Source organism: Myripristis murdjan, chromosome 20, assembly GCF_902150065.1.
Source record: "Myripristis murdjan chromosome 20, fMyrMur1.1, whole genome shotgun sequence".
NCBI classification, from domain to species: Eukaryota; Metazoa; Chordata; class Actinopteri; order Holocentriformes; family Holocentridae; genus Myripristis; species Myripristis murdjan.
Genome location: NC_043999.1, coordinates 4,372,911 through 4,386,275, shown reverse-complemented (window position 1 = coordinate 4,386,275; position 13,365 = coordinate 4,372,911). Strand labels below are relative to the sequence as shown.

General features: G+C 41.9%; 1 protein-coding gene across 1 annotated transcript in view; it reads left to right on the top strand.

The window, feature by feature from the left end:
- LOC115379203 (vasoactive intestinal polypeptide receptor 2-like) overlaps positions 1 to 8,941 on the top strand; it is a 50,255-nt gene extending 41,314 nt beyond the window's left edge. Inside the window, exons 8-13 of the mRNA XM_030079923.1 lie at positions 754 to 814; positions 3,414 to 3,483; positions 5,127 to 5,218; positions 5,794 to 5,932; positions 7,743 to 7,784; positions 7,933 to 8,941. Coding sequence (XP_029935783.1) covers positions 754 to 814; positions 3,414 to 3,483; positions 5,127 to 5,218; positions 5,794 to 5,932; positions 7,743 to 7,784; positions 7,933 to 8,106 — 578 coding nt within the window. The 3' untranslated portion in view covers positions 8,107 to 8,941. The remainder of the gene's footprint in view (positions 1 to 753; positions 815 to 3,413; positions 3,484 to 5,126; positions 5,219 to 5,793; positions 5,933 to 7,742; positions 7,785 to 7,932) is intronic.
- The last annotated feature ends 4,424 nt before the right edge of the window (positions 8,942 to 13,365 follow it).

Sequence of the window (13,365 nt, the reverse complement as noted above, 5' to 3'; positions counted from 1 at the left end):
AATATTATTATTATTAGTAGAAGTTTGATTCTTCATCAGCAGCACTTTGATTTAACCTCTTGACGTCTGTTTGGGATTCTCTGTGTCTCCGTTGCTGCTGCTGTATAATTTATGGAAGGAGTGAGCACTTTATGTCCATATCTACTTTTTTCCTGGCTCTCTTTATATCTTCTGCTGTCGTCACACACACACACACACACACACACACACACACACACACACACACACACACACACACAGTTACACTTTCCCGCGATGCACTTTTACTTTCTCCTTTTGAAGAATCATCTGTCAAGTCCGACTGACGCTGGGGGAAAATTTTCTGGCGCTCTTATTTGGCATTTTGCACATTCTTGTGGACGCACAGGCTTGCACATGCACTCAATGCACACACACACACACACACACACACACACACGTCCAGCCAGTGTCTGTGCTGCTGAGATTGAGCTGTGTGTTTAATAAAAGGTCAGAATGTAAACAGTGTGTAGCTCTCCTGTCTTCAGTCACTTCCTCTGCTCCTCTGGCATGCGACACCTCCTTCCACCATCCATCACCGCTTCACCAGAGCTTCCTGCCTCATCTACCACCGTTTAATGTGTGTGTGTGTGTGTGTGTGTGTGTTAAGGCAGTCATATTTCCTGTGCGGCACCTCATCATGAGGATGTTGAGAGTTTGACTCTTGGCCTTGCAAACTCCTCGTGTCTCATTTCTCCCTCTTCGTCTCTCGTCCTCCGTCTGTCTCCCCGGCAGGAATCCCCTCCGTCTTCGTGGTGGCGTGGGTCGTGTGCAGGATTTACCTGGAGGACACGTGGTGAGTCTGACGGGGGCGATCGATCGACCGTCGCGTTTAAACATCGGAAAATCACCGCCGCCTTATATTAGAGAATAACATCCTCGCTGTCATCCTGAGATTAGTGTCATCATCACCGAGGCCCCGATCACATCAGCATCTTCAGACTTCACAACCAAAGTTATAATATGGAGTTGCATATGTATGCTTGAGTTTGTTTATAACTTCAGGAAAGTCAAATCAAATCAATCAAGTTTATTTCTATAGCCCTTTACAATAACCATAAGATACCCAAAGTGCTTTACAACTAAGTCATAAAAACAGTTCATAAAAGCAATACATAAAAAACAATACATAATACATAAAAACAATACATAAGAAAAACAGTGCATAAAACATCAACAGTAAAGTGCTATGGTGCTGCAGGTTGACTTAAGCCGACCAGAAGTGCATAAAATGGAGCAGAAAAAAAGCAAGTGAATCTAAAACAAAGCTACACTACTTGTAATTAAAATGCCAATCTAAAAAAGTGGGTCTTCAGCTTTGATTTAAAAAGGCCGAGTTCAGTAGTGGGATTCTTAACTTCCAACTGGGAAAAAGATTTAAAAAAAAAAAAAAAAAAAAGCCCTCTCATCATGGAATTCCTTCTCAGGAACTCTGATTCCTGGTTTTCTCGGGTCCTCAAACCTGAATTTGTGACTCTGAAAGGTCTTACATTATATTACCATGGCTACTCACGAGAAAATATCAAAGTTCAAAGTCAATTTTCAGCACGACATGCTTTGGATCGGTCAACATGTAGAGGACATAGTTGTGTGAACTCTTAACACTGAACCGTACCGTTCTGTTCACGAGCACGGAACACACCAACGACAAGATACGATTGAACGATTTATTATGAACTTTATTGAAGGTTTTGTAGTTCGGCTGCGTGTGGGGAAGCTTCTTAGGGAATCTGCCGTAGCTCCCGGGCACGACGAACCCCCTCAGGACTCCACGAGGACGGGAGAGGAGAAGGAAGAGAAAACAGAGTGGGAGAGAGGGGCGCAGAATACGAGGGTGACAGGGGAGGAGAGGGTTAGGAGAATTTAAGCAATGCCGGAAGAGGCATGGTTATGGTGTGGTCCTGCTCCTGAAACTACACTAGATAGCTTCAATTCACTAGCAGGCTGCACGGCTGGAAATCAGTTTTCAGCGTTCAGACAAAAGGAAGCAAAGCATCGACTGTAGTGACATCTGCGTTTTCCCATTTGGTGTACGGAGGTCTGAAATGACTGATATGATGTCTCAAAACCTTTTAAAATTGAACCACAATGGCAAGTAAAACCTGCTGAAACACTTTAAATCTAACAATGAATAACAGAAAGTGATTAACAGAGATCAACCAACTAAAATTGCAGAAATGGAAGCAAATGCGGTGTCAGGGTTTCCAAGGCCAAACTAATGAACAACAAACTCCCAAATAAAAACCTCAAATCATCTCCAGAATCAAACAGGAAAACAATACCACGCTCCCTGACTAAAAAAAAAAAGGAAAAAAGGAAAAAATGGGTGCAAAAAAAGCCAATAAGCAAAGATTAGAGCTGGATCAAGGTGAAGGTGCAGTCAAACACACACAGGTTGAACAAGATTAACGAGCTCGAGACCTGAAACAGAGAGAGAGAGAGAGAGAGAGGGAGAGAGAGAGACGTGTCTCTGTCAAACAGGCCAGAGGAAAGTCAGTGGACGCAGCAGTGACCTAATTCTGACTGCCGACTTCCTACCTGAGACTTAAATAATACGAAACGTTAGTTAGAGGCGTCACTCCCTGATCATCTGCAACAGAGCTGGGACGAATGCGAGACATCTCACTCGTCAGCATATGTCATCATCAACTCCAGGAAAAAAAGGATTCAATTTATTTAACTCACAGTGTCATTCTTTAAATCTTTTTAATCGCACACCTTCAGCTTCTTGTGGTCAGGTGTGTGTTAAGGAGGGTCCAGCAGGCAGGAGAGGAAGATTCCCACACACTGTGCAATAAACTTTATTGTGAATGCACATCATTTTGGTCCTTCATCAGGTGAGAATGAGCAGCAAAGAGCTTTACTCACTCATACAGACGACACCTCGTGAGGAGAGGTCCACATCAGTTAACCTAAATACAAATACTGACAAGTAAAAACAATACATCAAAACTCCAGGATGACAGTAATGTTAAATATCAGGGCACCATGCTTATATTTACAGTGGACAGGCATGAAGTTACAGCACAGTGAAGTTTGAACACCAACATCAATCATAATGATAGAAAAAAAAAAGAAATAGAAGAGAAAAAATAAGCGTCGAAAAAATACATGAATTAGTTTTGCAATGGAGATATAAAAAAATGTTCATAAAAAGCTCATACATAGGACCTATTGGGGACAAGTTATTACCAATTTATCCAAATTATGGCAATCAGAAAATTAAAACAAAACAAACAAACAAAAAAATAATACCCCCCTTCCCTTTTAATCTTCAAACACAACTGCATTTTGTGGATTTTTATTTTTATTTTATTTTTTGAATCTGGCTGCAGTGCGATGAGGTTTCTCAGGTGAAACGCGACAAGCTTACCGGGTTATGTTCTTACTTTCAGGTGCTGGGAGAGAAACGAGAACCCCGTCCCCAAGAGAGTCATCAACTGGCCCATCATGGCCTCCGTTATCGTGAGTTTTCCGTCAACGTGAACCTCAGCCGCTGTTAGAGCCATCCGATGAGCTGAATCATGCCACCTAAGTGTTTTTATTTATTTATTTATTTATTTATTTGACAGGGACAATGCAGTCAAACATAGTTACAGGCTTGCAGCTGATGTGATGCATATAGAGTTTATAGCTCGTGCTAATTCTCAACTCCAGTACATAATAACATAAAACCTTCACCCACTCACAATATTGCAGTACAATATAAAATACATCAATTAAAAAAGACCATACCATACAATTCAATAATTCGGAAATCCAATATTGCATTTATATGATATAGATCTCACTCTCCCACACAATATGCACACTATTTACAGATGACTGCGGTTTTGTTTTTTCTTTAACCAGGTTTTAGTTTTGGTGGTGAACAACTTAAACTCTGAGATAGCTTTTATTTCTGATGGCAGTGAGTTTTAGAGTTTACAGCCCTTACTTACAGGAGAAGGCGGACTGTCCGAATGTTGTCCTGAAGAGTGGGATTTTGCAGTTTTGGTTTGAAGAGCTTCTCGTGACTCTGTTGCTGTTTTGTCTCAGTCTCAACAAATCGACTAAGTGGCTCAGGTGCTAAGTTGTGTATGTTGTGATCGGACAAAAGCTCTGTTTGTTTGCAACACACCAACCTTTGCCTTCACGTTTCGACACTTTCACAATGCAATAAAGAGCCAAGGATGTTTGTCACTTAGCAACAGGATTTTTTTTCAATAAATTTGCGTAAGACAGTGTTTTTAAGTGTTTTTAAGGGGTGAAATGAAATGAATTTCAAATCCAAAGCCTGTCCTTCTTTTTTTAATATCTCATTCAATCTTTTGACATAGTCGAGGTCGTGCTGCCCTGTTGTGTTGTGCCGCGGATAAAACAACAAGGCCACATTTTAATCTCTTAATAATTAGAGACAACAAACCAATCAACTGGGACACGAGTGGGAGGACGGACGGATAGCATGAATAGAGAAATATTTTGGAGACGAGGAATGTTTGTTTGGTATCTTGACTCTGTTGAAGCTGAAGTCGGCACTGGATCAAGGCTGTGCTCAAACTATTTCCATTAGACTGCTGTTGGTATAATTATGGAGGGCGGGGGCTCTGCGATGCTGGAGATCCAGTACAAGCCAGATTTTTTTTTTTTCATAAGTCAAATTTAAGCCACATCTGTATGGACAAATTTCAACACTGAAAATGCAACTCTGACTGTTCACACTGGACTTGAAGTGAGTTTTTGGAAAGGCACGATAAATAAAATGTATTATTATTTGACGTCAGAGGCAAAGGCGGTCTGACTTTTATGCAAAATCCAGAGAGTTTTGCATGAACGTATGAAAGTATGCACTGAGGTGATGGATAGAGTATTATAACGAGAGATGTTGCTGTTTCTAGCCTTCATGTAAAATATCTAGTTTGCATATTAGCCCTGCTCCAGGTTGATTTGGTTAACATTGTACAAATACACTGTGTGCCACACGCGCAACACTTTTGTTATTCGAGTTGTCACAAATGCAAACTTGGTGTTGTACTTTGCACCTGCGGTAATTCCAGTGTGTCTGTCTTACATTCATGTGCAAATGGTTGATAACGTGACCCACCTTTCCCACCTTATTTCTCTGCTAGATCAACTTCATTCTTTTCATCAGCATCATCCGCATCCTGGTCCAGAAGCTGCGCTGCTCCGATGTCGGGGGAAACAGTCAGTCACAGTACAGGTACACTCCCAAAACGTCAAGACACAGGAACAGGCAGTGGGTGCATTCAGGGCTTTGAATGCACCGGTAGCCATGATTCAGACATCCCACCCTAGAAATTCAGGGAGGTCGTCCCAGGCTGACGGGCAGTGGACGGAGAGCAGATAGCTTGTGTCCCAGCCTTTTTTGAGTAGGATCATATGTTATAAAGCTTGTTTACTAAGAGCAATTCTGGCATTTGTTGATTTCCAGGATATTGGACATCATTCACAGGTGAACTGTAGTTAAAATGCAGGAAACTACCTGAACGTCAAGGAGAGGTGGGATGTCTGCATGACAATTATCTGTGCTGTTTCCGTTCGTCTACCTCTAATTGGCCTCTATCAGATGAATTTTGTGAACCCAAAGACCCAAAAGATTGTCTTTTCCAGTTTTAGGACCACGTCTTGTCAACAGTTGATCCACAGATACAAACCTGTATTAAACTCCATGCAAAATGAGATATTCAAAAGACACCAGATTTAAGTTTGCCCATGGATTCTTGATCACCATGGTGCGTGTGTATGTGTGTGTGTGTGTGTGTGTGTGTGTTCCAGGCGTCTGGCCAAGTCCACCCTCCTGCTGATCCCACTGTTCGGGGTGAACTACGTGGTGTTTGTGTACCTGGTCGATACGACTGATAAGAACATGGAGCATTTCAAGATCTTCTTCGACCTCGGCCTGGGATCCTTCCAGGTGACCTGCAGATAACAAGGCTTTTGCTTTCCAAAATGTTGTGTCTGCTGTTTGGGAGAGCATAACATGTTACCTCGTCAGTGATGCACGGCTGTAGTGTGTGAGTTCAGTCTCCAGACTTTGTTGAGGACTTGGACTTGGACATCGTAAAGGATGACATCTTTGATGTAATGGTCCTGAAATGTTTATACCTTCATTAGTCAGAACCTTCTGGATTAATTACCTGTTTGTTGAAGAGCTTTGTACAGAGTTCCTGCAATAAATCCACATCTCTGTTGACTGTCAAGAAGCTCCGTAAGCCTTATTTCTGCATTTGGAAGAATAGGTACTCTGCTCATTGCCTATTTTGGTCTTAATCATGAATAGGAATCGATTTGCTTTGGTGTTGGTCTCAACTTGGACTTGTCCACTTCTGCACCTGGGCTTGACTCAAACTTAATTGGACCTGCTCTTCAAATTGACCTGGATTCAACAACTATTGACTCTTCATTTATTTTTTCCTCTAATCAATTATAAAAAAAAAAATGGCATTATTTCACACAAACCCACCAAGTCTCTTATTCCAGTTTGGGCTGATGCACCAGGTAGTTAAAAAAAAAAAAAAAAAAGCCTGGAATGGTTTCATCTAGTTCAGATCTGTGGGAAGGTGCACCCACAGATCTTCATCATTTTCATCATTTTATATTTGTTCCATAAACAAAAGGTGCAATTAACATCAATAAACATCACTCAGCGTGTAAATATGCCAGCTTTTGCCATCTGGACAGTTTTCAGCTGCTGGCGCCAGGCAGCTTGGAGAGCGCCCAACTCACTTTACAAATCCTTTGAAGCCAGAACTTCCTGTTGAGCCTTCTGTCGTGGGTGTCGCGGGTCCAATTCCAGACCAGACATCTGTTAGGGAGAGACCCACTTAATGAACCCTATGAAAAACCAGCCCTTTCGAATAAACAGATCAGTCTCAGGTAGGGTTCAGGTGTTGTTTTTATGTTAAATATCAGACTGTGAGTGTTGAAACTTTTTTACAGATAATGTTAAATTAATAAACACAGGCCGTAATGGTTTTTGAAGTTTGTAGCTGGTAGCATTCAGGGAGTTTGACGGCCTGGTTCAAGTGGAGCCTGAATGTTGCAGGTAGAGGTTAGATTGGGGCTTTTAACTTCAGCTCCCTCTGTCCCGAGGTTCTTTAAGCTGTTTCAGGAGACCGCGAAGGTTCTGGACGATGTTTCAGGAGTTTCCAAAGGTGTTTCAGGAGTTTCTAAAGGTGCTGCTTGATTTCTCAAAAGTGTTTCAGGAGTCCTTGAAGGCATTGCATGAGTACTCAAAGGTGTTTTGGGAGTTTTTGAAGGTATTGCATAAGTTCTCAAAGGTGTTTCAGGAAATTTTGAAGGCATTTCAGGAGTCCTTGAAGGAGTTGCCTCAGTTCTCAAAGGTGTTTCAGGAGTCCTTGGGGATGGTGCATGAGTTCTCAAAGATGTTCCGGGAGTGTTTGAAAGTGTTTCAGGTGTTGAAGGAGTTCTTGAAGGTGTTCCAGGAATTTGTGAAGATTCTTAGAGGTTCTTGGAGGTCTTTGAAGCTGTTTCAGGAGTCCTTGAAGGATGTTGAAGATGTTTCAGGAGAAATTAGTGATTGCATAAGAAATAAAATTGCACTAAAAGGTTTCACTCTAATCCTACATCCTTGGAATAAAATCTTATCTTGTTGGGATCTCTGATCTGATGTGTTTCTATCTGGGGTTACATGAAAAGGCTCTAAAGTGCTAACTATGCTGTATGTGTGTGTGTGTGTGTGTGTGTGTGTGTGTGTGTTGTAGGGTCTAGTGGTTGCCATCCTCTACTGTTTCCTCAACAGTGAAGTAAGTCTGGTCTCATACACACACAAATATACACACACAGGTTTCCAACTGATGATGATTCATGTGAGATTTTCTACTTACAATGCTTTTACTTTGTGTGTGTGTGTGTGCGTGTGTGTGTGCGTGTGTGTGTGTGTGTGTGTGTCAGGTCCAGGGCGAGCTGAGGAGGACATGGAGGAGTTTATCTCTCAAGCGTTACGTGGGGCAGGACTACCGGCTGCACGCCATGTCAGTCAGCCGCAACGGCACCGATAACTCCGCCCACTGCCCCAGGAACTCGCGAGCCCAGTCGATCCTGCAGACCGAGACCACGATGCTCTGACACCGCAGGGCCAAGACAAGGCGCCTCCTGAATCAAAGAGCCAACGTTTTCTCGGTCTCGGCCCGCTCAGCTGAGGCGAGGTTTTTGGTTTTCGTGAAGACATTTTGAACTGAAGCTTCCAGAGCGACTTCACCGGGAACCTCTGCCTGCTCAGAGGCATCAAGGCCGTGGCCATTTGTAGAAACGCTCGCCGCTGAGCTGATCGAACCTGCGACTTCAGACGTCTCCAGGGTCGGCAGCTTCATATTTGCCTCCTGGAGATCTTTAACATTACTGCTGATTCGCCTTCAAGCCATTTAGATCAGCGCATCTGCTCTTCTCAACCTTTCTGACCTACAGCCCTGAAGTATAAAGAGGTGCCTGCTCCCAACAACAAAGTCATCAAACGATATTAGACATGATTAAACACTGTAAAAAACCCCAAAGGCTCCAAATTAAGGCTCCAAAACACTGTATCCATTTTGGAAAAACAAAATGTGCTTACTCAATGTCCTGTGTTGTATATTGTCGAATACGGTGGACCATATCGTCTGTGATGCTAATATGCAAATAGAAATAGAGACTCTGTGTTAAAGAAGCCATAAATCATGTAAAAAAAAAAAATGCAATTAGTAACCAAGAGTATTGCAGCATCAGGTTGAAAATCATTGATTATGACAATCAGATTTCAAAGCAACGTTTTGTTTTCGTTACAATTTATTTATTTTTTTCTCCTTGTACACAAAAACAACATCATCTTACAGTGCGGCGTGACTTGAAGCAACAAAATCACCACACACACTGAGCCGACCCGCTGCTGCAGTCACATCATGTCCCATTTACTATAAAGCTGTGTAAATAACTTTGGTGTTGCTGTAAGGTTTATTTTTTCACTTTGATGGAGCCAGGCTAATGACTCCCATAGACTTCAAGTCTTTATGCTAAGCTAACTCAAAATGCTACCCATAGGAACTGAACCACTGGATGTCCAGAGGAGAAAATGGTGTCCGATATCCGGGGAAGTCGGAAATATGGGATTTGGCTCAAGAGTACTCCTTCATGACTATATGAGGAATTAATTTACACACAAATGTAATTAACTGAAGTGAAATATGCTAAGAAAACACACATAATTAGTCAAGCCCAGGGACTGAACTCGTGTTTCTATTCAAAGTGACTTAGAGTTTTTTCTTACTTCAATCATAAACTGGGCTTCAGTGCTACGTAAGCCATAAAACACTTGCCTTGTGCGGGGAATGATTGTCTTGTATGAAATGTGTTTTGTTTGTTTGTTTGTTTTGTACACAGTGAAGTATATTAAGGATTTGTTATTTACTTTTTATGCACAAGATGAGGGGAAAAACAGGCGCATCTGCGTCATTTCTGAACTTCTGAACACAACTGTAAACCTGTGAAACCACATGTATGTTTTGTGTATAAAAACCCCTGTCATAAATGGACCTATTTGTTTCCTCTCTCTCTCTCTTTCTCTCTCTCACACACACACACACACACACACACACACACACACACACAGGTATGTAAAGACACACACATACACATTTGCTGTGTAAACTGATGATAGCTGGGTCATTTACTGGTAAGAGGTGAACTTGAGGTGAGTTACGCAGTTTACAGACATCAGACTGCACTTTTTCATTCTGAGGTCAGTGGTGATGACGTGTGGTGTGTGTGTGTGTGTGTGTGTGTGTGTGTGCATGCTCATGGTACAATCACACCTCCACCCCCTTTGTTGGGTTTTGATGCAGCTTCTACCTCCAATTTCTCATTAAGTTGGGCTGTGGCGCCAGTTTCTCTGAGAAACAGACACACACACACACACACACACACACACACACACTTAGGGGAAATGACAATGAGCTCTGTTGTCCTCAGACAGATGGGTCTTGCAGAAAAGCGAGCTGCAGCCAAAGATCCACACACAAGCGCTGATCCTCTGTTCTGCGTACACACACACACACACACACACACACACAAACACAAATGCACAGACCTGCATTCATGAGCAAACACACACACATGCATACACACTTATGGACACACACACCATCCAACATTTAGTCCATGAAGACAAATGTCTGCACATCTGCGACTCGTATTCAAAATCATGATTCACCGAGACATTTAATTTGAAAGCATAAACGTCTTTTTCTTATCTTGACCTTTTTGGTCTTTCTTGGAATGAGCTGCATTTCTAATTCCTGTTTTTTTATAATTATTATCTACACAACTGGAAGTTTCTAGCCAAAAGCCGAAAGTAATAAAAATTGTTTGTTTGTTTTTGTGAACTGAGGGTCTCATTTCATGATAACTTGTGCACGACGGCAGTGTTTGTTTCCTCTGGCCCACGCCTCGTCACTGTGCAGTGTGTGTGTGTGTGTGTGTGTGTGTGTGTCTGCGCTTGACGGTTCACACTGACCGATGTTTTCAGGGTCAGAGGTCAACGAGGAAGAGTGCTCATCTCTGCAATGGTAAATGAAGAAAAAAAAAAAAACAAAAACAAAAAAATTCCCTCAGCGTTTCTCTGCTGACAGATCAGGATGGAGACGTTTTTTGTTCTGCAAACATGAAGTCGTCTGACTGGTTGAAATGGTTTCTTTGGATGAGACAAACCTCAGAGGACGACAGTGTGTTTAAAGTGTTAGCTGGAACTCTGGTTCAATATAATCAATAAATCACTGACAATAACTTCTTTTTTTTCTCCATGACAGTCGTGATGTTTCGAGGTCAGCTGTTGAGCCGATGCATTCGATTTCTTTCAAAAACATGGAAAAAAAAGGCAATGAGCAACTTGGAAACTTGGACATGATCTGAAAATGTGCGAGATAAGAAGAAAAAAATTGCCAAAAAAAAAAAAAAAAAAAAAATTAAACAGCTCAAAAGTTAAAAAAAAAAAATTAACAAACACATTATCTGAAATTAAGCAACCAGAGTCCTGAAAATAAAATAAAATAATATAAAATAAAATAAAATAAAATAAAATAAAATAAAATAAACAAGAAAATGCCATGAAAATTAGACAACAAAAAAAAAAAAAATTTGGACGTAGAAATTTTCAAGTATATAATTGTATATATTATTACAAATATAATATACAATATTGAAATGTTATAGTTTTCCAGACATTTTTCACATTTTTTTGATAATTTTCTAATAATTCTCTCTCTCACTCTCTCACTCTCTCTTTTCACTTCAATTTCAAGGTGGTGTTCTTTCTCTCTTTTTCTCCCTTTTTCTTTTGATTCTATCTTTTTTAAGGTCATTTTCAGGTCATTTTCTTTGTAACTTTTTTGCTAATTTATTACAAATCTTTGGGTTGTTTCTTGCTGAGTTGCTCTTTGCCTTTTTTTCTTCACGTTTTTGAAGGAAATCAAATGAATCTGCTCAGGTCTCAAAGGGTTAAACACTCCTGAGGCTGCGTTTGTTCATAAGTCTGACAGCCGTCCAGTTTTTAAAGGTTTGAGTCGCCTGTCCTGCAGCCAGAGCAAGCTGCAGGCCTGCGGTTCGGCCACCAGGGGGCGTCTTACATCACCTTAAAGCCTGCAGCTGTTTGGAAATGAAATCCTGTTCAGTTACTGTGCTTCACATCTGGACCTGAAGTGTGTCTTCTGACAAATTTGAGGCAATGTGATGCTGTAAAACACACACACACTCACACACACACACACACACACACACACACACACACATACGTGGACCTGTGTATATTTTGTATGTCTGGGAGAGTGCTTTGGGAAAATGGGCCATCTGTGTTGTATAACAATCAGGCACACACACACACACACACACAGCAGGTTAAATCCACTCAGCAGAAACAATAAACAGACAGCGGCCTCCTCTGTCCTCCGTGCTCCTCCTCTCCTTCACCTTCATCTTTTCAATTTGCCTCCTCAGAGCCTCCGTCTGCTTCTTTTCAGAGCGACTTGACCGGAGAGAGAGAGAGAGAGAGAGAGAGAGAGAGAGAGAGAGAGAGAGAGAGAGAGAGAGAGAGAGAGAATGAAGAGATTTTCACTTTTCAGCTCTGAAGAAATGAGAATAATCAGAGCTGAGTCAAGCTGGAGGCTCTGGACTCTGTGCTCTTTCTTTCTTTCTTTCTTTCTTTCTTTCTTTCTTTCTTTCTTTCTTTCTTTCTTTTTATCTGCCACCCTGTAAAATTTCCTTGCAGCCTCTTTAACCCCATCCCAACCCTCAGTGATGCTTGAACTTCCTCTTGTTTGATTGTTTGTTTTTCCCTCTTGCTTGCTGCCGCCCGGCTCTGAGCTCTGATTGGTCAGATGTTGGTTGTCAATCATTACAGCGATGCGTGCGGTAGATGGCTCGGGGTCCTCGCCAACGGTTCCCAACGTGAGGGCCCCGGCTCCACATGAGGCCCTTCGCTCGGCGGCCCTGGAGTGACGCTGAGACAGAAACAATGATAATCCCAAGCAAAACCCTCATGTGCATATTCATGAATGTTATTTTCTGTTTGAAAGTGATTATCCTGTACCAACACAGGCTCAATGTCACTGACACACACACACACACACACACACAGTAGCACACACTTCACACTTTCTGTCACCACTGTTGGCAGAAACCGAGCCCACTGGTAGACACAGGAAACCTTTTTGACGTCACCACTATCAGCCACTTCTGTTAGTAAAGGGGCCAAGGTCAACCGACATACATAACCTCAGAGAGAGAGAGAGAGAGAGAGAGAGAGTGAGAGAGAGAGAGAGAGAGAGAGAGAGAGAGAGAGAGAGAGAGAGAGAGAGTTTCTCCTCCTCTCTGCCAAGCTCAGACGTCAGAGTGAAGTTAATAAACTCGATCGCCCGCCTCGCTCCTCTCTCTCTCTGCTCTGATTCCTTTTTCTAATTTCTGTTTTTCTGCAGGGAGCTGCTTTGTTTTTAAAGGTGCAATATTACATCCAGCAGGACGCACTGCCTACTGCTGTGTGTGTGTGTGTGTGTGTGTGTTTGTGCATACGGAGCACGTAAATATTTAATTTTTTGGTTTTCTAGTTTGAGCTTATGGGTCTCTCTCTCTCTCTCTCTCTCTCTCTCTCTCTCTCTCTCTCTCTCTCTGCCCAATAGCTCACCAGCAAGGTCAAAGGTCACCAATGGCTCACACTGACAGGTCAGGTTTAGATTCAAATTTGGTTTATGTTTGTCTTGGAAAAACAAAAAACAAAAAAAAAAAACAGTGCCAAGCTTTTATTTTGACCCGACTCATGTAAGCCTCTGAGGCGATTTCCCTTACAATTTTATTATTATTAAAAAA